Source organism: Gorilla gorilla, chromosome 9 (genome assembly GCF_029281585.2).
Source record: "Gorilla gorilla gorilla isolate KB3781 chromosome 9, NHGRI_mGorGor1-v2.1_pri, whole genome shotgun sequence".
In the NCBI taxonomy this organism is placed as follows: domain Eukaryota; kingdom Metazoa; phylum Chordata; class Mammalia; order Primates; family Hominidae; genus Gorilla; species Gorilla gorilla.
The window spans coordinates 63,572,064-63,597,713 of record NC_073233.2 but is presented as its reverse complement, the minus strand read 5'-3'; the positions used below and the strand labels follow the sequence as shown (position 1 = coordinate 63,597,713).

Below are 25,650 nucleotides of genomic sequence, written 5' to 3'. Positions count from 1 at the left end.
TGATGATGCCATATATAGTAATGTTATTTAATTGCAAGTTAACATATAACTAAATGTTTTGCTGACTGTACTTGGTCAGTCCACTAATGTTCAATGAGCATTTCTGGGAAGCCAAGGATTTCAATAAATGCCAGAAGTATTGAAACAAGTAGTTAACTAATTTTATCAGCTTAGTTTAGTATGTGAACAGGGTTTATGGAATTACACTAAGCTCTTTTCTGTCAAAAATATCCTCAGAGCTGGTATTTACTGACATTTGTTTTTATTTCACTAAAGCTACTGCTTTATAGTAAAAAAAAAAAAAAATTAGCTGGCATATTTCATCACACCACTCTATTTACTCAGTCAAGAGATACAGCATACCAGTATCTATCAAATCCTGAAAACAAAAAGCAGATGTTCTAAAATTCTTATTCAAAGGAACACTCTATAAGTCAGTTCATTTTTAATAATATACATATTTTCTTTACTTAATGTGATCATCAGTCTGTTCATTAATTTATTACTTTTTTAATACTCTGGGCCAGTAATTGTTTAATATTTTGGGTACAAAATGGTAAGCCAAATCAGACATGATCCATGCACATAGGAAGTCAACTGTTCAATGGAAGAAATAGTAATCAAATAAAATATAACCTGCAACCATGAAATATGATATTAGTAAATTCTGAAATATATTTCTCAGTTTATAGTTCAAAAAAGTTTGAGCTTGCTTTCTTTATCTTATTGCCATGTATTTATTTTTTAAACAATAAAATAACTTTATAACTACATCTAATTTTTCTTTTTTCATCATTATAGCATTGTAGGGTATTAGAAATTCTCATAAAAGGAAAACAACACAGAAGATGGAATTTACAGATGGAAACTACACGTTGGTCACTGAGTTTATTCTAGTAGGTTTTCCAACTCGCCCTGAACTGCAGATTGTCCTGTTCCTCATGTTTCTGACATTGTATGCTGTAATTCTAATAGGGAACATTGGATTGATGCTGTTGATCAGGATTGATCCTCACCTTCAAACCCCCATGTGTCTTTTCCTTAGCAACCTATCATTTGTAGACCTTTGCTATTCCTCAGACATTGTTCCCAAAATGCTGGTCAATTTCCTCTCGGAGAACAAATCTATTTCCTATTATGGGTGTGCCCTGCAGTTTTATTTTTTCTGTACTTTTGCAAATACAGAATCCTTCATCCTGGCCGCCATGGCCTATGATCGCTATGTCGCCATCTGTAACCCTTTATTGTACACAGTTGTGATGTCTAGGGGCATCTGTTTGCGGTTGATTGTCTTGTCATACCTTGGAGGCAACATGAGTTCCCTGGTTCACACATCCTTTGCCTTTATTCTGAAATATTGTGACAAAAATGTTATTAATCATTTTTTCTGTGACCTCCCTCCCCTGCTTAAACTATCCTGCACTGACACAACAATTAATGAGTGGCTCCTCTCCACATACGGCAGCTCAGTGGAAATTATTTGTTTTATCATCATCATCATCTCCTACTTTTTCATTCTTCTCTCAGTCTTAAAGACCCGCTCTTCCAGTGGGAGGAAGAAGATCTTTTCTACATGCGCCTCTCACCTGACTTCAGTGACGATCTACCAAGGAAATCTCCTCTTTATTTACTCACGGCCCAGCTACCTGTATTCTCCAAACACTGATAAAATTATCTCAGTGTTCTACACCATTTTCATTCCAGTGATCCATTGATTTATAGTTTGAGAAATAGAGATGTAAAGGATGCAGCTGAGAAAGTTCTAAGATCAAAGGTAGATTCTTCATGAGATAAAGCATCTCAAGATACATCTAATTTCTCAATCACATACTGTAATTGGGAACTTGCAACAACCTTACCTGTACACACACACAACCTCTCACACTAGGGATTTTATCAAGCACTTTGTTTAATGCAGCCAAATGAATTTCATTGTCCTAAAATATTTTTAAAATCATTTAAAAGTTTCAAAGTTCCTGCTAAATGCTAGTCATACTACTTTTCAGTTATTACTAGCTTGAGATTTATGCTAAAATCAATTTCATCAAGCCATCTTAAGGGATATAGTAAATATTTCAGAAAAGTATGCATGCATGTACATGTGCGTATCTGTAGAATATCTCAATTATAAGTGTAGATTACTGGATAACTGGATAAGAAAATAAGTCAGATTGCTTTGATTTATATGCCAGATCTATACTTGGCTAGTGAGTGGCATATTGAATGAGTTGCTTAATTTTTCTATGCCTCATTTATCTGTAAAATGGGATGAATATTGCACATATGTTATTGATTGTTTGATGGTGAACAGAGTTAATACAGTTAAGAGCTGAGAATAGTGCCTGGACATTATATACACTTACATGTTATAAGATATGTTTTTATAATATCTCACACTAATTAAAATGCATGTTATAAAATAAGATGATAGAGGCTAGAATGTTAGAAAAGCAATCATAAAAAACCAAATAATATTTTTTAAAATGCTGGTGATAACATGTTGATAACTTTCTACACCCAATGTATCATAAAGCAATTTGGAAACATTTTCTTAGTGGCTTGAGTAATATAGGTTAATTGCAATGCAAAATATTTGTTTTACTATCTCTTGTTTTTAAATACACCAATGTGTTACTGAATGTGAGGAACGTTTTTTGCTGGAATCTCAGAAAAAGAATACTATCTCTAATTTATTACACTATCCTAATTTTATCCTCATAGGGAGATCAATCCAGTACTGTGGTAGAAAATCATGCATGAAATGTGTGTTTGAAAATTGAAATTGAAGGATCTGTAGAAGGATGTGTATTATTACAAAATGTATTTCTGTAACTAATATTGTGTGCTGCAAATCATTATTATGTATAACTATTTACAAGCTATGAAATGGAAATATGAAAGTTTACAGTTATGCAAGCATGTATCATTTTATTTCATTTCACAGATAATGTTTTTTTCTTCACAAATTAAAAGTTCAGGACCACACTGTATCAAGCAAGTCTACTGGCACCATTTTTCCAACATTATGTTCTCATATCGTGTCTCTGTGTCACATTTTGATAATTCTCACAATGTCTCAATCTTTACATTATTATTTTATCTATTGTGAAGATCTGTGATCAGTGATCTTTGATGTTACTATTGTCATTATTTGAGGGCACAATGGACTGTACCCATAAAAGACAGTGAACTTAATTGATAAATGTTATATACATTCTGACTGCTCTGCCAACTGACCTTCTGGCTCTCTCCCTTTCCTTTGGCCTCCCTATTTCCTGAGACACAACTATATCAAAAGTAGACAAGTTGCAATTAACCTTGCAAAGGCCTTTAAATGTTCAAGCAAAAGGAAGTATTGCACATCTCTCACATTAAATAAAGAGTTAGAAATAACGAAGCTTAGTGAGGAAAGCATGGCAAAAGACAAGTTAGGCTGAAAACCTGTGCCAGGATAACTGCCACATTGTGAATAGAAAGATAAATTCTTGAAGTAAATTTAAAATGCCACTTCAGTGAACATGAGTGATAAGAAATAAAACACTCTTATTGCTGATATGGGGAAAATTTCAGTGGTCTGGCTTGAAGATCAAAACAACCACAACAATCCATTAATCCAAAACCTAATCCAGAGCAAAGCCCTAACTCTCTTCAATTCTGTGAAGGCTGAGAGAGGTGAGGACACCATAGAAGAAATCATTTAAGCTATCAGAGGTTGATTCCTGTGGTTTAAGGACATAAGCCATCTCCATAACATAAAAGCACAAGGTGAAACAGCAAAAGCTGATGTAGAAGCTACAGTAAGTTATCCATAAGATCGAGCTAAGTTAATTGATGAAGGCTGCACTAAACAACATCCTTTCAATATAGAGGGAACAACCTTATATTGGAAGATATCACCTAAGACCTTAATAGCTAGAGAGAAGTCAATGACTGGCGTAAAACCTTCACAAGACAGGCTGATCTCTTTTTAGAGGAAACTGCAACTTTAAGTTGATGCCAATGCTCATTTACGCCTCTAGAAATCCTAGGGTTCTTAAAAATTATGGTAAATCTTTTTTGTCCATGCTTTATAAGTATAATACCAAAACCTGGATGATAGCACATATGCTTACAGCATGAGTCACTGAATATTTTAAGCCCATTGTTGAGATCTACTACTGAGAAAGAAAAAGATTCCCTTCAAAATTTTACTGTTGTTTGACTATGCACTTGGTCACTCATCAGCTCTGTTGGAGGTGCTCAAGATTAATATTCTTTTCATACCTATTAAGGCAACATCTACTATGCAGCCTGTGGATCAAGGAGTAATTTTGAATTTCAAGTATTATTTAAGAAATACAGCCTGTAAGGCTAGAGCTGCCATAGCTTGTGATTCCTCTGATAGATCTAAGAAAATTAAACCAATAACCTGGAAATAATTCATCATTCTAGAAGCCATTAAGAACATTCATGATTCATGGAAGGAAGCCAAAATATCTATACCAACAGGAGTTTGGAAGAAGTTGATTCCAGCCTTTGTGAATGACTTTGAGGAACTCAAGACTTTAGTGAAAAAAGCAACTGCAGAGGTAATGAAAATGATAGTCTGTTCAATGTAGCTGACATGAAAACAAAAAAAATAGAATATTACATAAACTTAATTGATAAAGATGCAGCAAGGAGAGGATTGACTCCAATTCTGAAAATTCTACTGTGGGTAAAATGCTGTCAAACAGCGTCACATGCTAGTAGCTTGTAGAAATCTTTTGTGAAAAGAAGAATCAATTTTTTCAGCAAATTTCATTGTTGCCCATTTTTTAAAATTTTATCTATTGACCAAATAAGTGATGAGTTTTATTTTTTATTTGTTCATGTTTTAAAAAATTTTAAATTCAGGAGGTGCACGTGTAGGTTTTTTACATAGGTATATTGGGTTCTGCTGAGGTTTGAGCTTTTAATGAGAACATCACCCAAATAGTGGGCACAGAACCCAATAGGTAGTTTTACAACAGTTGCCCCACTCCATTCCTCTCCTCTTTTTGGAGCCTCCAGTGTTTACTATATCCATCTTTATATTTAAGAAGAGCAGGATTTGCTATGCTCTTCTTCTACCAGATAAAACAGACTTTAAATCAACAATAGTAAAAAGAGACAAAGGGCACTGCACAATGATAAAGGGTTCAATTCAACAATAAGTTTTAACTCTCCTAAATATATATGCACCCAACAACAGAGAGCCCAAATTTATAAAACAAATACTGGTAGTCCTAAGAAAATAGATCAACAGCCATACAATAACAGTCAGGGACTTCAACACCCCACTGTCAGTACTGGGCAGATTATTGGTGTGGAAAACTAACAAAGAAACTCTGGACTTAAATTGGACTCACAACCAAATGGACCAAATAGCTATCTATAGAATACTCCACTCAACAACCACAGAATATACATTCTTCTCATCTGTGCACAGAACATTTTCTAAAATTGACCAAATGCTTCATCATAAAGCAAGTCTCAATAGATTAAAAAAAAATTGAAATCATATCAAGTATCTTCTTGGATCACAGTGGGATAAAATTAGAAACCAATACCAAGAGGAACTATCTAAACCACACAAGTACACAGAAACTCAGCAACCTGCTCCTGATTTACTTTTGGGTAAACAAAAAAATTAAGGCATTGCTGCCTTATTTTCAGAACTTGCCATAGCCACACCAGCCTTCAGCCACCACCACCCTGATTAGTCAACAGCCATCACTCAAAGCAAGACCCTCCTCCAACTAAAAGGTTATAATTTGTCGAAGGCTCAGAAACAGAAAGTCAAATAAAGCATGTTTTCGCTTATAAGTGGGAGCTTATTAATATGTACATGTGGACATATTGTGTGTAATATTAGTCACTGGAGACTTTGAAGGGTGAGAGGAGGGTGAAAAATGAGAGATTATGTAATAGGTACAATGTACACAATTTGAGTGGTGGTTACAATAAAAGCCCAGGGTTCACCACTATGCAATATATCTTTGTGACAAAACTTGATTTGCACCTCTTAAATTTATACCAATTATATATATGTGTGTGTGTGTATATGTGTATATATATATATCTCAAATGGACAAGCTTTTAACTAGACTAAGAAGAAAAAGGGAAGATTCAAATAAATAAAATCAAAAATGACAGTGGAGAGACTGCAACTGATACCACAGAAATATCAAGGGTCATAAGAGACTACTAGGAACAACTTATGCCAACAAATTAAATAACCTAGAAGAAATGGATAAATTCCTAAACACATACAATCTACTGAGATCAAGTCATGATGAAATATAAAATCTGAGCAGACTAATAACACATAAAGATCTGGAGTCAGTAATAAAAAAAATCTGCGTTAAAGTAATATCCACAACCTAATTGCTTCATTACTAAATTCTACCAAACGTTTAAAGAAAAGCTAATACCAATCCTTCTAAAACTCTTTCATAAAATCAAAGAGGAGGAAATATATCCAAACTCATGTTACAAGGCCAGCATTACCTGCATACCAAAACCAATTACATTACAAGAAAAGAAAATTATAGACCAATATCCCTGATTAACATAGATGAAGCAGTCATCAATGAAACACTGGTAAATCAATACTTAATAGCAATTAAAAGAAGCATTTATGATGATCAGGCAAATGTATCCCTGTTATCCATAGATGGTTCATGTCGATGGTGCATGTCTACAAATTAATAAATGTGATACACACATTAACAGAATGAATAAAAAAGATATATTATCATCTCAAATGTAGAAAAGTATTTGAAAAAATGCAATATCATTTTATGATAAAAACTCTTAACATAGTAGGCATGGAAGGAAGGCATCTCCATAATGAAGGCCATATATGTTCAAGCCCACAGCCAACATCATACTGAGTGGCAAAAAGGTGATAACTTTTCATATAAGATCAGGAGCAAGAGAAGAATGCCCACTCTTAACTATTTCTATTCAACATAGTACTGGGACTTCTAGCCAGAGCAATTAGGCAAACTCATACACACACACACACACACTCACACACCTACACACATGCACACACACAAGAAAGAAAAGAAAAGAAGAAAAATGAAAATAAATGAAAGGTATCCAAATCAGAAAGGAAGAAAAAATAATTTTCTCAGTTGAAGACTACACAATCTTATATACAGAGAACTCTAAGAACTTCACGAAAACCTGGTAGAACTAATAAATGAATTCAGTAAACATGCAGGATACAAAATCAACATAACAAATATCAGTAGCATTTTTACACATTAATAACAAACTATCCAAACAAGAAATCAGGAAATCAATCACATTTACCATAGTATCAAAAATGATAAAATACTTTGGAATAAATTTAACCAAGGAATTGAAAGTATTCTACATATAAACTATTAAACATTGATGAGATAAATTGAAGAAGATACAAATAAATGGACAGACATCTCATGTTCGTGATTTGGAGGAATTAATATTGTTGAAAGGACCGTACTACCTAAAGCGATCTACAGATCCAATGTAATCTTTATCAAAATTCCAATGGCTGTCTTCACAGAAAGAGGAAAAAAGTTTTAAAATTTATATTAAAATGCAAAAGACCTCAAATGGACAGACGAATAGTAAGTGAAAAGAAAAAAGCTGGAGGTGTCACAGTGTTACATCTCACAATCTACCGCAAACCTATAGTGATCAAAACAGCATGGTGTTGGCATTTTAAAAGAAACACAGACCCATGGAACAGAAGAAAGAATCTAGAAATAAACTTACAAATCTATGATCAACTGTCTTTGACAAAGGTATCAAGAACACAAAATTGGAAAAATACAGTCCCATCAATAAATGTCCTAAAGACATTTTTTTTTTTGCTTATGTAAGAACACCATTCTCAAAGAAAGCACAAATCTCTGTGGAAGTTCAATTAGGTTTCCAACTTGAAATATTAATGTAGATGCATAATTTCAGGTTCTAAATGGGGGTGGGGTTGGGGAGGCCAGTCTACATGGTCTGAAGGAGCAGTCCTGTTTAAGAAGCTAAAATTGTTTTAATTTCTTGAGGTAAGTTACGAAATGGACAAAACTTGAAAACATGAAGCTAAATGAAAGAAGCCAGACACAAAAAGCCACATATTGTATGATCTATTTAGATTAATACCCAGAACAGGCAAATCTACAGAAACAGAAAATAGATTAATTGTTGCCAGGTACTGGGGGAAGTGGGGAAACAAAGTTGTGTCAAATAGTTCAATGTAATAAAATGAGTATGTGCACTAGTCTTATCATAAGAAAATATTACAGTTCCCAAATATATTCTGCTTCATTTTCTGCCTTGAAAGAATATTTAGTACTTCTCTTGCAAAATTTTCTTGACCTTATGCCACATTTTGATTTGCTCATTTTTAAATTCAGGATTATTTCAATTATACTAAGATTCACTGAGTATATACTCATTGCTTTTATGCATATTTAGGTGCTTTGTATTTCGTGGCAAATTCAGTAGTTTCTATACTTATATTCTAGTGACAAGTAACAGATACTAGTTAACTGAGCACTCAAATAATTCACAAGACACCTGGAAACAAAAATGATATAAAAAGACGGTGGTTATAATCCAACAGCAAAATGTCTAAATCTAATGTGCAGGAGAAAGTCTTCCTGGGATGGAGATATTGTCTCAAATCTGAAAAGATGAAACTTGGGGAGAGGAAGGGATTCTTGGCAGAGGGTTTGGCAATTAGAGAGGTCTTGAGGTGGACAGGTCCAGGTCATTTTGGAAGTGAAGTCCAACCTGGCTGGGTTATAAATGGCAATGGAAAGGGCCCCACTCAACTACATTTCTGGCTAGGTTATAAATGGCAATAGAAAGGGCCCAGCTCAAGTACATCTGTGTGCTCTAATTATCAACTATCACTTCCTTCATCCCTTTCTCCAGGAAGCTTCCCTTTTCTTCTTTCTCATTCTCAGCCCTCCTAAAATGACCCTCTTTGTGGTTCACAAACAAACAATTCCTTAAGGCATTATTTTAATATCACCTGTTTATGAAATCATTGCTTCCAGTATGAGATTGTGAGTGTTCTTTGCTCAAGTATGGAATACTGAGTTTCATCCCTGTTATCCAAAGCACCTACATAAATGTTATTTCTGTAACATAAAATAGGAAAACAAATACACAAAAACACCATATTTCTGAGTGTTTATTAGATGTCAGCATAACAAAATTAATAGAAGATATGGTATGTAACTAGAATAAATATGTGTGTATTTATATGTGTGCATATGTTTGTGTGTGTGTGTATATATATATATATATATATATATATATATAAAATTGCTTTTACTATAGAACCTACAATGCTTGCGCATGAACATTTATCTGTGTATGTCCGAGATATCTGCCCTTTTCATCTATCTCTGTTCTTGTTTCCTGGTGACTACAGCACTGAATCAGCTTGTTGAGAAAACATGAAGATGACCTTATATTGGAATGGATGTATAAGAGACAAGGACACTCTTAACTATTCATTGCAGTTATAGAAGCTAAATACCACTGAATATTTTAGGTTTTCTAGCTGCCAATGTGAAGTGTCCTTGTGTGAAAATATTTCAGAATAAAAGTAAAACCCAAGAAATTCCTATGTGGTAAGTGTGGCATATGAGACACTAGGACATGTCAGGAGAAGGTATCATGGTGGAGGAAAATAAAAACTATGAATAATTCCTGCTTTAGATAAAAGCCTTTATGGCTTTCAAGGGTAACACATTTTCTTAATTAGCCTGTATTCTTTCACAGTCGTGACTATGAGCACGGCAATTTTTTTCCCTCATATTTTAAAATTCTAATCTCCAAAGTGATGGTTTTAGGTGATGAATTTATAAGGGTATAGCTCTCACTAGTGGGATTAACACCTTCATACAACAGGCCTGGAGAGTTGCTTTGCCCATTCTGCCATGGGAGGGCACAGCCAAAAATGGGGCTATCTATCAAACAGAAAGGGACCTCTCATAAGACACTGAATCTGCAAGTGCTCTGTTTTAACTTTCCAACAACCAGAACAGTGAGAAATAAATGTATGTTGTTTATAAGCTACCCCATTTACAGTATTTTGTTATAGCAGCCTAAAGAGACTAATATGAGTAGCAACATGGTGGAAAACGTTGCTTAAAATACATTAAAGCATAAATAAAATGAAGTATTAGTTGATTGTCAATAATTTAGAAGATGTAAACATGTCATCTAATTAGCCCATTTCTCTCTCACATGTCACCTACTTATTACATCTGAAGACTGACTTGAGCTACACAGTGGCCTCTTTTATTAGATATAGTGGATGTGAACTAAAGAGAAGGAAATTTTAAAACCCATTAAAGCGTTTCCAAAAAATACAATAAACTGATTTGCTTAATTGTGAACTTCATCTCCCTGAATGAATGGGACTGAAAACATTATTTGAAAATTTTTAGGGAATTCATGGGTTAAATAGAATCTTGAGCAGTTGGCTTATAGTGGCTTTTATCTGAGGATTCTACAGAAACATGGAATACAGCATCAAAAGCTGTAATCTATCCTAGACTGTTTACTTCGATCCTCATCCTTTCCTTCCCTTCTTATTCTTTCTAAATCATATTTTTCATTCAAATCAACCAATGACTGATGGAAAATAGTATTGTTCAAATACAATATTACTAATAGTGACTGTGTGGATGGGTGAGGTTTATCTTGAGTCCTTCCTTCATCCTTGCCACTTTAATCCCTAAACATAAGAATGAAAATATCAATCCTCTTTTATACAAAAAAGGGACTTGGTCTAGATTATTTCCAATGACATTTCCAGGCACCACAGTCTATTTCTGTGAATTATGACTCTACTGCTGTGAAAACCCATCCCCAGTGTTAGAATGAGTTGGAAAAAGGTGAGTCACTTCATTTTTATACAGAAGAATCACACTATGCCTCTAGGCTGTTTTGACCTAAAATAGTGGTGAGAAAAATGCCAGTTAGATAGCACAAGTTTCAGGCCGAGTGAGGTGGCTCACACCTGTAATCACAGCACTTTGGGAGGCCAAGGCTGGTAGATTACTTGAAGTAAAGAGTTCCAGACCAGCCTGGCCAACATGGCAAAACCTTTCTCCACTAAAAAAAAAAAAAAAAAAAATAGCCAGGTGTTGTGGCAGAAACCTGTAATCCCAGTTACTTGGGAGACTGAGGCAGGAGAATCGCTTGAACTCAGGAGAAGGAGGAGGTTGTGGTGAGCCAAAATGACACCATTGCCCTCCAGCCTGGGCGACAGAGTGAGACTCCATCTCAAAAAATAAATAAGCAAATAAATAAAGATAATACAAGTTTCAGAAGGCCAAACACTTAAACACATAAATTTTTACTGTTCTTTTATTCAAATTTGGATCTTCATAAACATGTCATAGTAACGGTTTCCCAAATTTATTAATGCTTAAGTACACAAAAATTAGAACCTCAATGCAGTATTATGACTCACCTACAGAGTGGCTACAATGAAAACATTCAAAATATCCAGCAATGGTGAGAATTTGGCACAATCATTAATCTTACGTGTTGACGGTAGAAATGGGCATTGACATTTCATGTTGTAAAATTGTATGGCAGTATCTACTATAGACAGACAAACAAATGCCCTATGACTCAAAAATTTCATTCTTAGATTTATAACCAAGAGAAATAAATGAAAGACTTAAACACGTGTACACAAATCTTCACCACTGCATTATTTGCAATAGCAGTAAAACTAAAAACAACTCAATATTTTATCAAAACATTAGATCAGAAGTTGGAGACATTTTCCTTAAAGAGTTAGATACGCATGCAAATTCAGTGTGATTGAAATACTTCAGATTTCTGTATCACATCCTATAACGAGACTGATCATTCATGGGAAATGGTCAAAGGACACCTTCTGGGTAGGGAAGATAATTTATCATTGGACATAACTAAATTAAAGAAACAAATTTTTGAAGCCTCTCAAGCTCACTTATCCTTTGTGACTGGAGCTGAGGTGTTAGATCAGGTGGCAGAAAATCTTCATGGATTAAATTCCATGACTTGGATTAAGTCTATTGGGGGCTCCACTGTAGAAAATTTTGGGATTATGTTTCTCTGTTTAATTGGCTTGTTTTTAGTGTGCCGGACCAGTCAAAGAATCCTGTGTTAAAATCGGGAGAACGAACAAGACTTCATCGCCATGGCACATTTATATAAAAAGAAAGGGAGAGATGTTGTGGGAAGTCAGGAACCCCCAGTGGAGGGACCCACTGAAGCCATGGCAGAAGAACGTGGATTGTGAAGATTTCATGGATATTTATTAGTTCCCCAAATTAATACTTTTATAATTTCTCACACCTACCTTTACTGCAATCTCTGAACATAAATTGTGAAGATTTCATGGACACTTATCACTTCCCCAATCAATACCCTTGTGATTTCCTATGCCTGTCTTTACTTTCATCTCTTAATCCCATCATCTTTGTAAGCTGAGGAGAATGTATGTCACCTCAGGACCCTGTGATGATCGCGTTAACTGCACAAATTGTTTGTAGAGCATGTGTGTTTGAACAATATGAAATCTAGACACCTTGGAAAAAGAACAGGATAACAGCAATGTTCAAGGAACAAGAGATAACCTTAAACTCTGACTGCCTGTGAGCCAGGCGGAACAGAGCCATATTTCTCTTCTTTCAAAAGCAAATGGGAGAAATATCACTGAATTCTTTTTCTCAGCAAGGAACATCCCTGAGAAAGAGAATGCATCCCTGAGTGAAGGCCTCTAAAATGGCTGCTTTGAGGGCGGCCGTCTTTTACGGTCGAAGCTGTAGGGATGAAATAAGCCCCAGTCTCCTGTAGCACTCCCAGGTTTATTAGGATGAGGAAATTCCCACCTAATAAATTATGATCAGACTGGTTGTCTGCTCTCAAACCCTGTCTCCTGATAAGATGTTATCAATGACAATGCGTGCCCGAAACTTCATTAGCAATTTTAATTTTTCCCCGGTCCTGTGGTCCTGTGATCTCGCCCTGCCTCCATTTGCCTTGTGATATTCTATTACCTTGTGAAGCACATGCTCTCTGTGACCAACACCCTATTTGTACAGTCCCTCCCCTTTTGAAAATCACTAATAAAAACTTGCTGGTTTTACGGCTCGGGGGGCATCACGGAACCTGCCAACATGTGATGTCTCCCCTGGACACCCAGCTTTAAAATTTCAAAAACAAACAAACAAACAAACAAAAAAGAGTTAGATACTATATGTTTTAAGGTTTGCAGATCATAAATTGTAATAATCCCTCAGGTTTTCCCTTGTATCACAAAAAAATCCATAGATAATATATTAATAAATTGGTATTTCCAAGTTCCAAAAAGAATTTATGGGTCATAGTTTGTTGATCCCTGCTCCAAATTAGATGAATAGCATTATGTTATGTTTTCACCTCGGCATGCTACCAACAATGAGAATGAACGCACTATCTCCACAACAACAACATGGAGGAATCTCACAAACATAATGTTGGGTGAAAGAAGCCAGACTAAAAAACAATGTAAAAACTGATTTTACTACTACATACCTCAAAAAGCATACGAGATTACCCAGCATATGGACATCAATTCATAATGCATGCAGAGACAATTTATGAGATGCTAGTAATTTTGGTTTTCATTGGCCTGGTTCTGGGTGCTGAAATATTTTCCTTTCTAGAAATGTACTTGGAGTATATTTTCTAAATAATAACTTTCTATACGTATGTTATTTCCTAAAAAGTTTTGCCAAAACAAAGTATATTCCCTAAGATATTATTTTACTGCAGGATTTTTTTTAATCTAGCAGTTTCATGTATATCCTAAGTGTTCAATATATGTTTGTAAAATTAACGCAGTGCCCAAATTTTATAGAATATCTTAATAAATGATTAATATTTATTTCACTAAAAGTTCTGTCCTGCTTGTAGAACAACAATGTCTTTATCAACTCACAGTAGCAGGGAAACTTAACGTTCTTTAGTATCAGTATCATGTAATGAACTCTGTTTCATAACATTCCATGCTTTAGGGCCTGACAACTGTTTTCCAAAGAAGGTGGTTTTTAGGAAGACAATTGCTTCCATGGTAATGGAAGTCACCACAGAAGCTTTAAATATATATACTTTTTTTTTCCTCACTTACTTGGGTCTGATATATAACATTTCTCCTAAAGACAATTTTTTTTTATCAGTTATGTGAGAACATTATTCTGAATGAAAACACAAATTCCTGTGGGACTTAAATAAATTTATCCAACTTGTGATATTAATCTAGCTACATTAATAAGGGTTTGCAGGCCATAAGTTGCATGGTAATTTCTAAATCAGGATGGGGGATTGGTGGGGAAGAGAGTCCACATGTCCTGGAGAAGCAGTTGTATATGAGAAGCTAAAGCTGAGTCCTGACTAAAGAAAATTAACCTGCTAGAATTTAGCATTCCTGAAGACAGGGAAGCATCTGGGGTAAAAAAATGAGATTGTAAAACACAATCAGAAGAAGGTGACCAACGGCAACTCCACCTTCTCCAAATACACACTAGAAAAGTAAATAATGTTTGTAAAGCTCTTGGGTAATACAAATCCATCTGTTTCTTGATGTTTAACTGTTAGGACAATTACTAGCAACTACTTGGGTGGTTTGAGTTTGCCCCAGCTGTATCTCCCACAGGAGTACCTTTGTTATCTTAGTATTGGTATCATCACACAAGAAATTACAATGCAGTATTAAAAAAAAATCATCACTAAGAATTCCTTTTCCCCAAGTTAAAAATGTACTAATTTACCAGTTTTAGACTAATGGGTGTTTTAGCTTTATAGAAAGCAAGGGAGGAAAACAACAATAAATAAACAAACGAAAACAAAACAAAACAAAACAAAACAAAAAACCAGAAAACGGCCAGGCATGGTGGCTCATGCCTTTAATTCAGGATTTTGTGAGGCAGAGGCAGGTGGATCACGAGGTCAGGAGTTCAAGACCAACCTACCCAACATAGTGAAACCCCGTCTCTACTAAAAATACAAAAATTAGCTGGGCATGGTGGCATGTGCCTGTAGTCCCAGCTACTTGAGAGGTTGAGGCAGGAGAATCGTTTGAACCTGGGAAGCGGAGTTTGCAGTGAGCCAAGATCGTGCCACCGCACTCCAGCCTGGTGACAGAATGAGACTCCATCTGAAAAAAAAAAAAAGAAAAGAAGAAAAGAAAAAAACAGAAAACATACACCTACCCACCGCTCCATCCACACACACATGAAAAAACCCGTGTGTTTTTATTAAGTCACAGGTAAAGTTTCAGAAAAAGTAAAAAGTTACATGGAGTACTTCAAGGCATAACTGGTACATGCCTAATACATCTTACTATTTTTGCCCTCATATTTTGCATTTACTGGCTTAATTTCAAATAAATTAGCTGCATTCAGATTCAGAATATACCCCTGCTGTACAGGTTTATCATATATTGTCTTGAAATGTCAATCAGCAGTAGATATTAAATGAACATAGCAATTTGCACTTATTAGAGTACGTCATGATTCGCATGTTTTAAAATATAACTGAGAACATGGCTGATACAGAAAGCATCTCCAAGGCTGCTTTTCATTTCAATTACATGTAACAACCTCCCTAGAGAACAAGGCATACAATAAAATGTAAGCGGTAGTTGCAGAGTTGGTCAAAATCTTTTAGACTGTTTTAAATCTCTTACTCTATATATATAGTGTATATATGGGTATATTTTACATATATGTACATATATTTTACATATTTTACATATAAATATCTATGTAAAATGTCCTCTTTCTATAAAGAAAACAATTATGTTAAATACGTTTTCACAGGAACAGATTTAAATGACTTTAGGCCAAGATTTTGAGGACCCGCGTATTGATCACTAGATCATTATTCAAATGTCATTCTCATTTTTTCTTCATCTACCTACAACTCTATTTTTCTTACATACCCACAGAACACAGAGGTACTTGTATGGTATTGGATATGATATTATTTGTTTTAGTCAGAGATAACTGTGGAACATAGAATTCAATTTGTCTCACAAGGTCCGCTAACTCTTTTTAATCAAGAACAGGCATATTTCAGAGGTACACAAAAGAAATAATGACAAAGGAAAATAATAGATCAATATTACAGCTTCTGAGAAATAGGATGAAGAACATTTAAGACAAAACAATGTCTGAAGTATGAAAGTTAACTGTGAACATTTAAATATTTTTGTCAACTGTCTTTATGTCATGGGATACCTGGGGTGTTATTTCGCCAGCCAGAGAACTCTGTTGCTGGTGGCACCTTTGCCCAAGTCGGCTTTTGCTTGGGCTTGCTGGGCTCCCTCCACTGCCTTGGCCTGGCAGGCTGTACTTGGCTCACACTACCAGCCCAGATCCCATGCCTGCCATGGGTGAGCCAGGCTGGAGTGGCGATGGATGAGTGAGCATACAAGCATGGAGTCTGGCCACTGCACACTGCCAGGCATGCCAGCTGCTGCAGCAGGATGGGCAGCTCCAGGTGCCGGATCCATGGAAACCTGTTGCTGGTTCAGATGCACCACAAGCAGCCTCCACCGCGGGCACCCATGTCTGGATGAGGGGAACATGGTACCAGCCAGAAGCATGGAGACACCAGAAACCGAAGAGCCCCAAAGAAGATGTCACAGCACTGGCTTGGACAGCCCTTAGTTCGGGGCCCCCTGAAGGGCCGCAGCTCTTCTCTCCTTCTTGTCACTTGCAATGTGGAGAGTGGTTGGGGGGCCACACTGAACTCATTTCAGCCCTATTTGTGCTATAGCTCTTTCTGTCCCGCCACTCGGCAGGTTCCAAGTTCTTGTCCTGCCTCCAGGAAGATTGAGGTATGCAGACAATTGGAGGGTGAGCAAGGTGAAGAGGTGCTTTATTGAGCTACAGTACAGCTCTCAGGAGACCCAGAGTGGTCAGCTCCTATCCACAGGCAGGTCATCCCCAAGAGTGTACAACTCTTAGCAGAGAGGAGACCTAGAGTGGGTAGCTCCTCTCTGAAGGCAGGTTGTCTCATCATCGCCTAAGTTTGGCTGAGTCTGGGTTTTATGGGCTTCAGAGGGGAGGAAGTGTGTGCTGATTGGTCCATGGGTGGCCACGGGCGGGCCCAGGAAAAGCACCATAAGTTTTCACTCTGGTCGGTGGAACTGGCCACCTGGTCCCCAGTCTTCAGGCTGTCCCTGGCTTGATGTTGAAGTTTCACCAGAGACCTACCCCTTTGAACCCAGGAGCCTGTCTGAATCAATAAGTAAAGAAATAAGAAAAAAAGTTAATTTTGATTGAAAGGTTATCATAAGGCAAAAAGAAATCATTGATTGTCTAGTATGTATCTCAAATACATGTTTTGTATCTTATAATTAAGTACATAAGTGGTTGTGGATGCTAAAGGCAATGGCATATTAAAGACAAGTGTAAATTATTTCAAAAATAATTAAAGAGTACTTATCTAGATTATTATAAGATATTTAATAACTTCCATGATTCTTCTCTAGTTTTCTGATGATCAAAGTACTGCAAGTGGCTTCTGTAGTAAACAGGGACATGGATATGCATTTGAAGGACCATATGAGAATCACAAACACTCAAATGTTTTCTGCAATTACACAGGCTAAAAGTTACTCAATATCTAAGGCTAGCTGGGTGCCATTGTAAAATGCTTTTGAGTGAAAACATTTTAGATTTCCTGTAAATCCAAGTTGAGCAATGATACTCTGTTCTCCAGGATGACATTCTTTCTGAGATTCGGAGACATAGCATGGGGAAGTATAGAAGTAGAAAACTCAATGGGGTTGCTTCCTTTGGTCATTATATGTCCTCAGTTAATCCATGTTCTTTTGGAAATTTTACCTGCACACTAGATATACCTGGAACAGCATCATGGCAGGAGTGTGCTTGAATCAGAATAAAGTCCAAGAAAAGGTGGATGTCAATCTCCAATATGCAACAATAAGAATGAATGTACTACAATTGTATGAAACAAATTGGATGTATTGCATAAATATGTCATTAAGTAAAAGTGCATACTGTAGGCATCCATTTATATATGGTTCAAAAAGTATGAAAGTAATTTACTGTTTTAAACATCAAGAAAGTAATTACCCTTTGGGAGTAGGAGGGTAGTAACTTAGGAGGGATCATGTAGAAGACTTTGGGGGATTCTGGTAATATTCTTTTTTTCTTTCTTTCTTTCTTTGGGTCCTGGTTACTGGAGTATTTTTATTTTTTTTGAAAATTCACCTAGTTGTATACCTATCATTTAAGTATAATCTGTATGTACATTACACATCAAAAGATTTTCTAAAAGCAAAATCTGTTCACCATTAGACTGTAGAAATTTCAGAATGTTATTACTATAAATTTGTATTACTAGTAATTCCTTGTATTCAATAGAGTTCAGCATATTTTTGTGAAAAAGTTGTGCAACTTTCATAAAATATTTCAGTAAATATTTATTTATTAAAATTTCTCTTTTTAAAATAAAACAAAAATGTTTTATTCAGCCTTTAAGAACTTTTAGTATTGTTTCCTGTAAAAGGGAAGCTAAGAGAGCCTGATTCTTCTTGGGACAGTACCATGCACTAAACTTATTCATAATGGTTTATGACTTAGGGACAAACAACCATGTTTTTCTGAAGGAAGAAGATTATAAGCAGACAGTTACTTACAGAGTACTATCTTTCGGAGCACTGGTGACACCAGGGAACAAATTTAGATACAGATATTTTTCCTCAGTTGCTTACCTCTGATGTGAATTCCAACTAGGTTATTTTCTTCCATAATTTAAGAAAGCATCTTCAATTAAATACCAATAACTTTATCCAACTTTTTATAATAATGTAGCCACTTAGATTCAGGTTTTAATGAAAAGGGTTGAAGAGAATTTAGCCTACATGTCCAGGGACAGTCGAGTTTAGGAAGCTAATTTAGGTCTTACCTAAGTAAAGTATAACCTAAAGAGTCCTGTCATTCCTGTAAACATGTAATCACATGATATGAAAATGAGTTTGAATCAAGTTAAACGCCCATTTCCTTTAAGTATGGACCAGAGAAGTAGATGATGGTAATAAAGCTCTTGGGCAACACAAATGTATCAGTGTCTTTAGTGTAATGGGTGGAAAATTATTACAGTTAATTTGTTGCACTTGTCTTTAACAACATGTCTAATAGCCATAAATTTAGCATATTTGTAACAGCACCATCTCCCAAGCAATGACAATAAAGCATAAAAAGTCATTGAAATTTAACACTAAAAAGTACTTTTCCCCCAATCAAGAATATTTTAATAATTTAGCCAGATGTAGGCTAGCTTTATAGGAATTTTGAGAAAAGGCTATGCCCCTGTCTACTCCCTGGTAAGGTTTGGGAAGACACAGGAATCACCTGGAGTGTTTATATGGATACACTGGCTTATGTCTATCACTGACTATTTTAGTTACACATTTTTCTTTCACTTTTTTGTAGTAAAAAATAGATTAACTTCCTTAAGACAGAATGTCAGTGGGAATACATTTTTGTACAGTACAGTCGACAGTAGACTTTAAAGAACACATAGAAATCTGTACTTGTAAGTATCCAGCAATGAATCACATATTATAAAACACCACTCAGAACATGGTCAGTACAGAGAAATTTTTTTTCATTACACTGTAGCCAGAAACATATTGAGAGCAGGTGCTTGGAGAAAGAAAACTTCATGCCTGTGAGACTCCAGAAGTTTACTCTTTACTTCTGAATTTCACTTTTGGTGTCTGTATAATGAAGTTGTTAGAGATGGAAACATAAGACAATATTTGAAATGTATGATAAGATATATGGAGATATAGTAATTAGTATATGGAAAACACATGGGATGTGATGCACGATCCATTGTAGACTGTATTTAAATTCATACCTTTTCCTCCACAAGCCCAGGGCTGAATGAAGAGGTGCTTTAAAAGCACATTTTTAGAAGGGAGAGTAGAGACAATTTTATGGCGAGAACAATATGGATGCAGGATTCAGCTCTCTGTCCCATGAAGTTAAAGGCTAAAATAGTTGACTAAAATAGGGATGGAGAGGAGAGCAATACATAGTAGCCACAGGGGAGTCAATGGGGTAGACACAAAATTCACACTTTGAGTAACTTCCAAGTGTCAAAGGACTGCCATGAATAATAGTACACAAAACTTATTTTGGAAATAAATAGAACTTAGCTTTTTTCTTAAAAAGCATGGCCTCAACACATGTTTTCTTTTTTTTTGAAACGGAGTCTCACTGTGTTGCCCAGGCTGGAGTGCAATGGCGCAATCTCAGCTCACTGCAAGCTCCGCCTCCCGGGTTCACGCCATTCTCCTGCCTCAGCCTCCCGAGTAGCTGGGACCACAGGCGCCCGCCACCACGCCCAGCTAATTTTTTTGTATCTTTTAGTAGAGGCGGGGTTTCACCATGTTAGCCAGGATGGTCTTGATCTCCTGACCTCCCTCCTCGGCCTCCCAAAATGCTGAGATTACAGGCGTGAGCCACCGCGCCAGGCCACGTTTTCTTTTAAATAATCATCTTTGTACATATCAACTATATTAGGAGAAACAGACCTGAAGGTTTGTTTATGTTTATTCTTGGTTGAACATTACCAGCCTAATAAGCAGAAAATATTTAACATCACACAATCACATTTAAAAACATACATTACTCACACATATCTCTGTGCTAGAGATTGTGGGAATGTAGAGAGACACCTAGGCCAACAGACAAAATATAAATTAAGAAAAAGTGTGTTCAACATGACGGATGTTGTTCATCCATAAAATAATTGAAATGAGGGTAGTTGTCACTGTAGTTGGGGAAAAAGTAATCAGACAATGATTAATGAAAAAAAAGCAGCATGTTAGATTATCATATTTCTAAATGGGAGGTGAAGGAGATTTTCAGAAGTGGAAGAAACAGGATGAACAAGAAAAGGACAAGCAAACCATTAAGTCGAAAACCTACTCAAGTTTCATTGGCTGTCTTATTTCATGATAACCATGAAGCATACTGTTAAATGAATTCTGATAAATTTCTAACATTGGTCAATTTGGTGATAAAGCTGAAAAATTAAAAATGGAGCCTTTGGTAAACTAGTTGTAGCATTCACTGGGGAAAATACAGAACTAGGAATCTAATTAATCATGTTTGAACAACATAAAGGAGTGAAGGCAGAGGCTTGAGAGATTTAAGTCCCAACAGTCACCAGTAAAAATAAAATGTGATCTGCCTATTGTTCACATACCAGAGGTAAGGACAGAAAGACTTGCTCATCTCAGGTAGGTTTCTGAATGATCAATTTAAAGGACAGAGGAAAAATTTTGGAAAAATAAGAAATCATGTATTAAGGAATTTACAAATGAATGATTTTATAGATGCTTACTCAGTTAAAGCACCTCTGGAATCTAATGGCCAAACAATGATATTTTCTTATTGGATCTGTGTGAATTTGACTGACCTTACTTGTCATTGTAAGAGGATAATATAGATTTCACCCATTTATATTTTAATCAACCTTCATAAGTAAATCATTACTTTAAAAAATCACTGTACATGTGATATTATTTTAGATGTAAATTTAAGGTAGGTTCTAGATTTACTCAAATAATAATAGAGGTAACACATTACAGATATTAATTTATGAAAATTCAAGTTCTTAAGGTACATGCCATAATATTTAAGTCTAGAAGAAATAACAATCAGACCCACCCCACATTTCAATTTTCATATAACAGACACACACAGGCACACACACACACACACACACAAGAGTAAGTGCACATATAACACAAGCAACAGAAGCCTATATATTTCAGAAACACTTATTGTTCTTCACATTTTGATTTTAATGAAAAAGTCAATTATAAGCAAATATAAGTAGTCTGTTGTTCACACTTCTTTTACCACTTACATTTGGCTTTTGTTTTTTAGAACCAGATGAGTCATCCAAATGGATTATAAATGCTGTGACAAACCAGTGATGATGAGTAACAGTTAAATAAAACATTTTTCCTTTCCAGTAAGCACTAAAGACACCACATCAAAAACAGTACCATAATAATTTTCACTTATTAACTTACATGTAATATCACTGTCAGTGGTAGAAAAATGTATATATTTCTTGAATAATGCAATAAATATGATCCTTTTTTGTCAAATATATGAGATGTTTAGTCCTGTATGTTCTGGCCCTTGTGACTCTAACTATGGTGTTTCTTTCACATCCTTTTGGGTCTGTACTGGGCTTTCAGTTTAATCAAATTTACTGCCTTAGATTGTACAATAGAAGCAAAGACAAATGATATATGTCAGAAATTGCATGTAAGTTTAGATTCAAAGTTGATCAACTTCCTTTGGCAGACACTTTTAGGGTTTTTTTTTTTTAATACAGTAATGCCTCTTTGAAAGTGACACCTGGGATACTTTTTGAGAGTAAAGAAGATAATTTACATAAACAAATCTTGTTCTACTTTACAGATAATTTTTTTTTGATATCTTGGAAAGTCAAGTTCTAGTCTGTCATTCTCATAATGATTTCTGTAGCAGTTTGAAACAAGAACAAGGAAGAATGGACTGGGAAAATTGCTCCTCATTAACTGATTTTTTTCTCTTGGGAATTACCAATAACCCAGAGATGAAAGTGACCCTATTTGCTGTATTCTTGGCTGTTTATATCATTAATTTCTCAGCAAATCTTGGAATGATAGTTTTAATCAGAATGGATTACCAACTTCACACACCAATGTATTTCTTCCTCAGTCATCTGTCTTTCTGTGATCTCTGCTATTCTACTGCAACTGGGCCCAAGATGCTGGTAGATCTGCTTGCCAAGAACAAGTCAATACCCTTCTATGGCTGTGCTCTGCAATTCTTGGTCTTCTGTATCTTTGCAGATTCTGAGTGTCTACTGCTGGCAGTGATGGCCTTTGATCGGTACAAGGCCATCAGCAACCCCCTGCTCTATACAGTCAACATGTCTAGCAGAGTGTGCTATCTACTCTTGACTGGGGTTTATCTGGTGGGAATAGCAGATGCTTTGATACATACGACACTGGCATTCCGCCTATGCTTCTGTGGGTCTAATGAGATTAATCATTTCTTCTGTGATATCCCTCCTCTCTTATTACTCTCTTGCTCAGATACACATGTCAATGAGTTAGTGTTATTCACCGTCTTTGGTTTTATTGAACTGAGTACTATTTCAGGAGTTCTCATTTCTTATTGTTATATCATCCTATCAGTCTTGGAGATCCACTCTGCTGAGGGGACGTTCAAAGCTCTCTCTACATGCACTTCCCACTTATCTGCGGTTGCAATTTTCCAGGGAACTCTGCTCTTTATGTATTTCCGGCCAAGTTCTTCCTATTCTCTAGATCAAGATAAAATGACCTCATTGTTTTGCACCCTTGTGGTTCCCATGTTGAACCCCCTGATTTATAGCCTGCGGAACAAGGATGTGAAAGAGGCCCTGAAAAAACTGAAAAATAAAATTTTATTTTAAGGAAATAGTAAAAATACATGTTTATACACACAAAAATGCATATTCATACTGGTGTTTTCTGCAAATTATATATTATAACATAAAGTTGTCTCAAATACCCTAATTTAATATAATACATATTTTACTCAGCCACAATCTAGCAATTCTCTGGAATTTTCTAAATATGCTATTTTTTAAATATGTTTTCAATTTAGGTAAGGTAATTTCTCTATATTTGAAAAATGCTCCAGTCTTTGAGTTAGTGGGGCAAATTTTTATTTGTTTAATATATATTTCAGAGTAATTTTTCTTTTTTTCTTTTCTTTTTTTTTGTGATGGAGTCTGATCCTATTGCCCAGGCTGGAGTGTAGTGGTGCAATCTCGGCTCACTGCAACCTCCGCCTCCCTGGTTCAAGTGATTCTCATGCTTCAGCCTCACGAGTAGCTGGGATTACAGGTGTCTGCCACCAGGCCCGGCTAATTTTTGTGTTTTCAGTAGAGATGGTGTTCCAACATTTTGACCAGGCTGGTCTCGAACTCCTGACCTCAGGTGATCCACCCATCTTGGCCCCACAAAGTGGTGGGATTACGGGCGTGACAGGCAGTAATTTTTCTAAGACTTATTGAGTGTTTAGTACATGCCTTTCACACTGCTGTGTACTTTGCATTTCATGCTGAATCCACTATATTCTGTACTAGTGAGTCATAGAATATAGTGGAAACTGGAAACATTTAATTAATCAAACTAACCAATAATTCATAATAAACTATAAAAGGCCATGAAGTCAAAAGGCAGGGTACTCTAAGCATAAACAAAATGTCTAACTAGAGAGAAGAAAAGAAAAGATTCTTTGAAATGGGGACATTTGGTTTTAGATCTAAAAATGCATAGAGATACGATGGGTGGGTGGAGAGAAGAAAGGATTCTAGATAGAGAGGCTGAAAATTAGACATCTTGAGGTGGACAGAGCAATGCCTTTTTAGAGGAAAGGAAGTCCAACGTGTAAGAATTGAAGGATAAAGTGGTACATGCAGTAAAGTCTAGTTGAGTTGATATTCTCTATTCATTTCCACTCTGCTTCTCTTCCCTTCTTCCTATTTCTAGCCCTATTTAAATGTCCCTCTTGTGGTTCATATATAATACTCTTTCAAAAGTTCTATTCTATCTATCAGTCTGTTTATTGAACAAACGCCACGAGTGTGAGACTGCAAGCATTCTTTGCTCAAAGACTGCATGTGTTATGCCTGTCATCCCAACCAAAGCATCTGCATGGTTTCTGGGTCACCAAATGGAAAAATAGATAAATAATAAAAACCAACACACGGTATAACATTTTTGAATGTTTGTGAGATATCAAAGTCTAGTTAAGTGAGGGTATAATGTGTGCTTTGAATATATATTTTATAGGTTTTTAAAAAACTTTTAAGTTTAGGGGTACAAGTGAAAGTTTGTTACATTGGTAAACTTGTGTCATGGGGGTTTGTTGTACAGATTATTTCCTAACCTAGGAATGTGGCCATATATTTGCAAAATCATACAAAACCCAGGTAAAAAGCTTAGTACCCATTAGTTATTTTTTCCTAATCCTCTCCTGTCTCCCACCCTCCACCCTCCAAAAGGCCCCAGTGTGTGTAGTTCTCCTCTACGTGTCCATGTTTTCTCAACACTAAGCTCTAAGTAAATGAAATGGTTATGGATACCAAGGTGATGAGTCTACAAAAACATGCATATTAATTACATAGGAAGTTACAGGCATTCATGTGGGTGCTTTCTTCATGTTCACCTACTTTCATTCAGCTCTGCTCCAATGTATAATGCTAAAACCCTACGAGAAACTTGTTGAGAAAACATGGCTGAGGCCACATGCTTGCAAAATCATACAAAACTCAATGACACTTTTCATTAGCCCTTATGACTGTGTAATCTAAAAGACATTGAAAGTCTTAGGTTTTTTTGCTGTCCTTGTAAAATGTCCTTCTGTGAAAACATTGCAGAATGTAAGTAAAGCCCAAAACACACCTCTGCTTTGCAAGGTTTCATTTGTGGGACACTGTGACAGGCTATAGATAAGTATGTTGATGCAAAAAAAAAAAAAAAAAAAACAA

The 25,650-nt window shown here is 35.8% G+C and overlaps 2 protein-coding genes across 2 annotated transcripts; both read left to right on the top strand.

Annotated features, from left to right (window-relative positions):
- Positions 1–848: 848 nt before the first annotated feature.
- On the top strand, positions 849–1,789 carry OR5I1 (olfactory receptor family 5 subfamily I member 1). Its single transcript, XM_019035798.4, has one exon. It carries the CDS (start codon positions 849–851, stop codon positions 1,713–1,715), a length of 867 nt encoding a protein of 288 aa, XP_018891343.4. The 3' UTR covers positions 1,716–1,789.
- A 20,843-nt stretch (positions 1,790–22,632) lies between these two features.
- LOC101135475 (olfactory receptor 5W2) lies at positions 22,633–23,565 on the top strand. The gene has a single exon (XM_004051109.3). The coding sequence runs from the start codon at positions 22,633–22,635 to the stop codon at positions 23,563–23,565; it is 933 nt and encodes a 310-aa protein (XP_004051157.3).
- The last annotated feature ends 2,085 nt before the right edge of the window (positions 23,566–25,650 follow it).

Coding starts and splice junctions, on each gene's coding strand:
- OR5I1 (XM_019035798.4), top strand. CDS start 849: ATGGAATTTACAGATGGAAACTACACGTTGGTCACTGAGTTTATTCTA.
- LOC101135475 (XM_004051109.3), top strand. CDS start 22,633: ATGGACTGGGAAAATTGCTCCTCATTAACTGATTTTTTTCTCTTGGGA.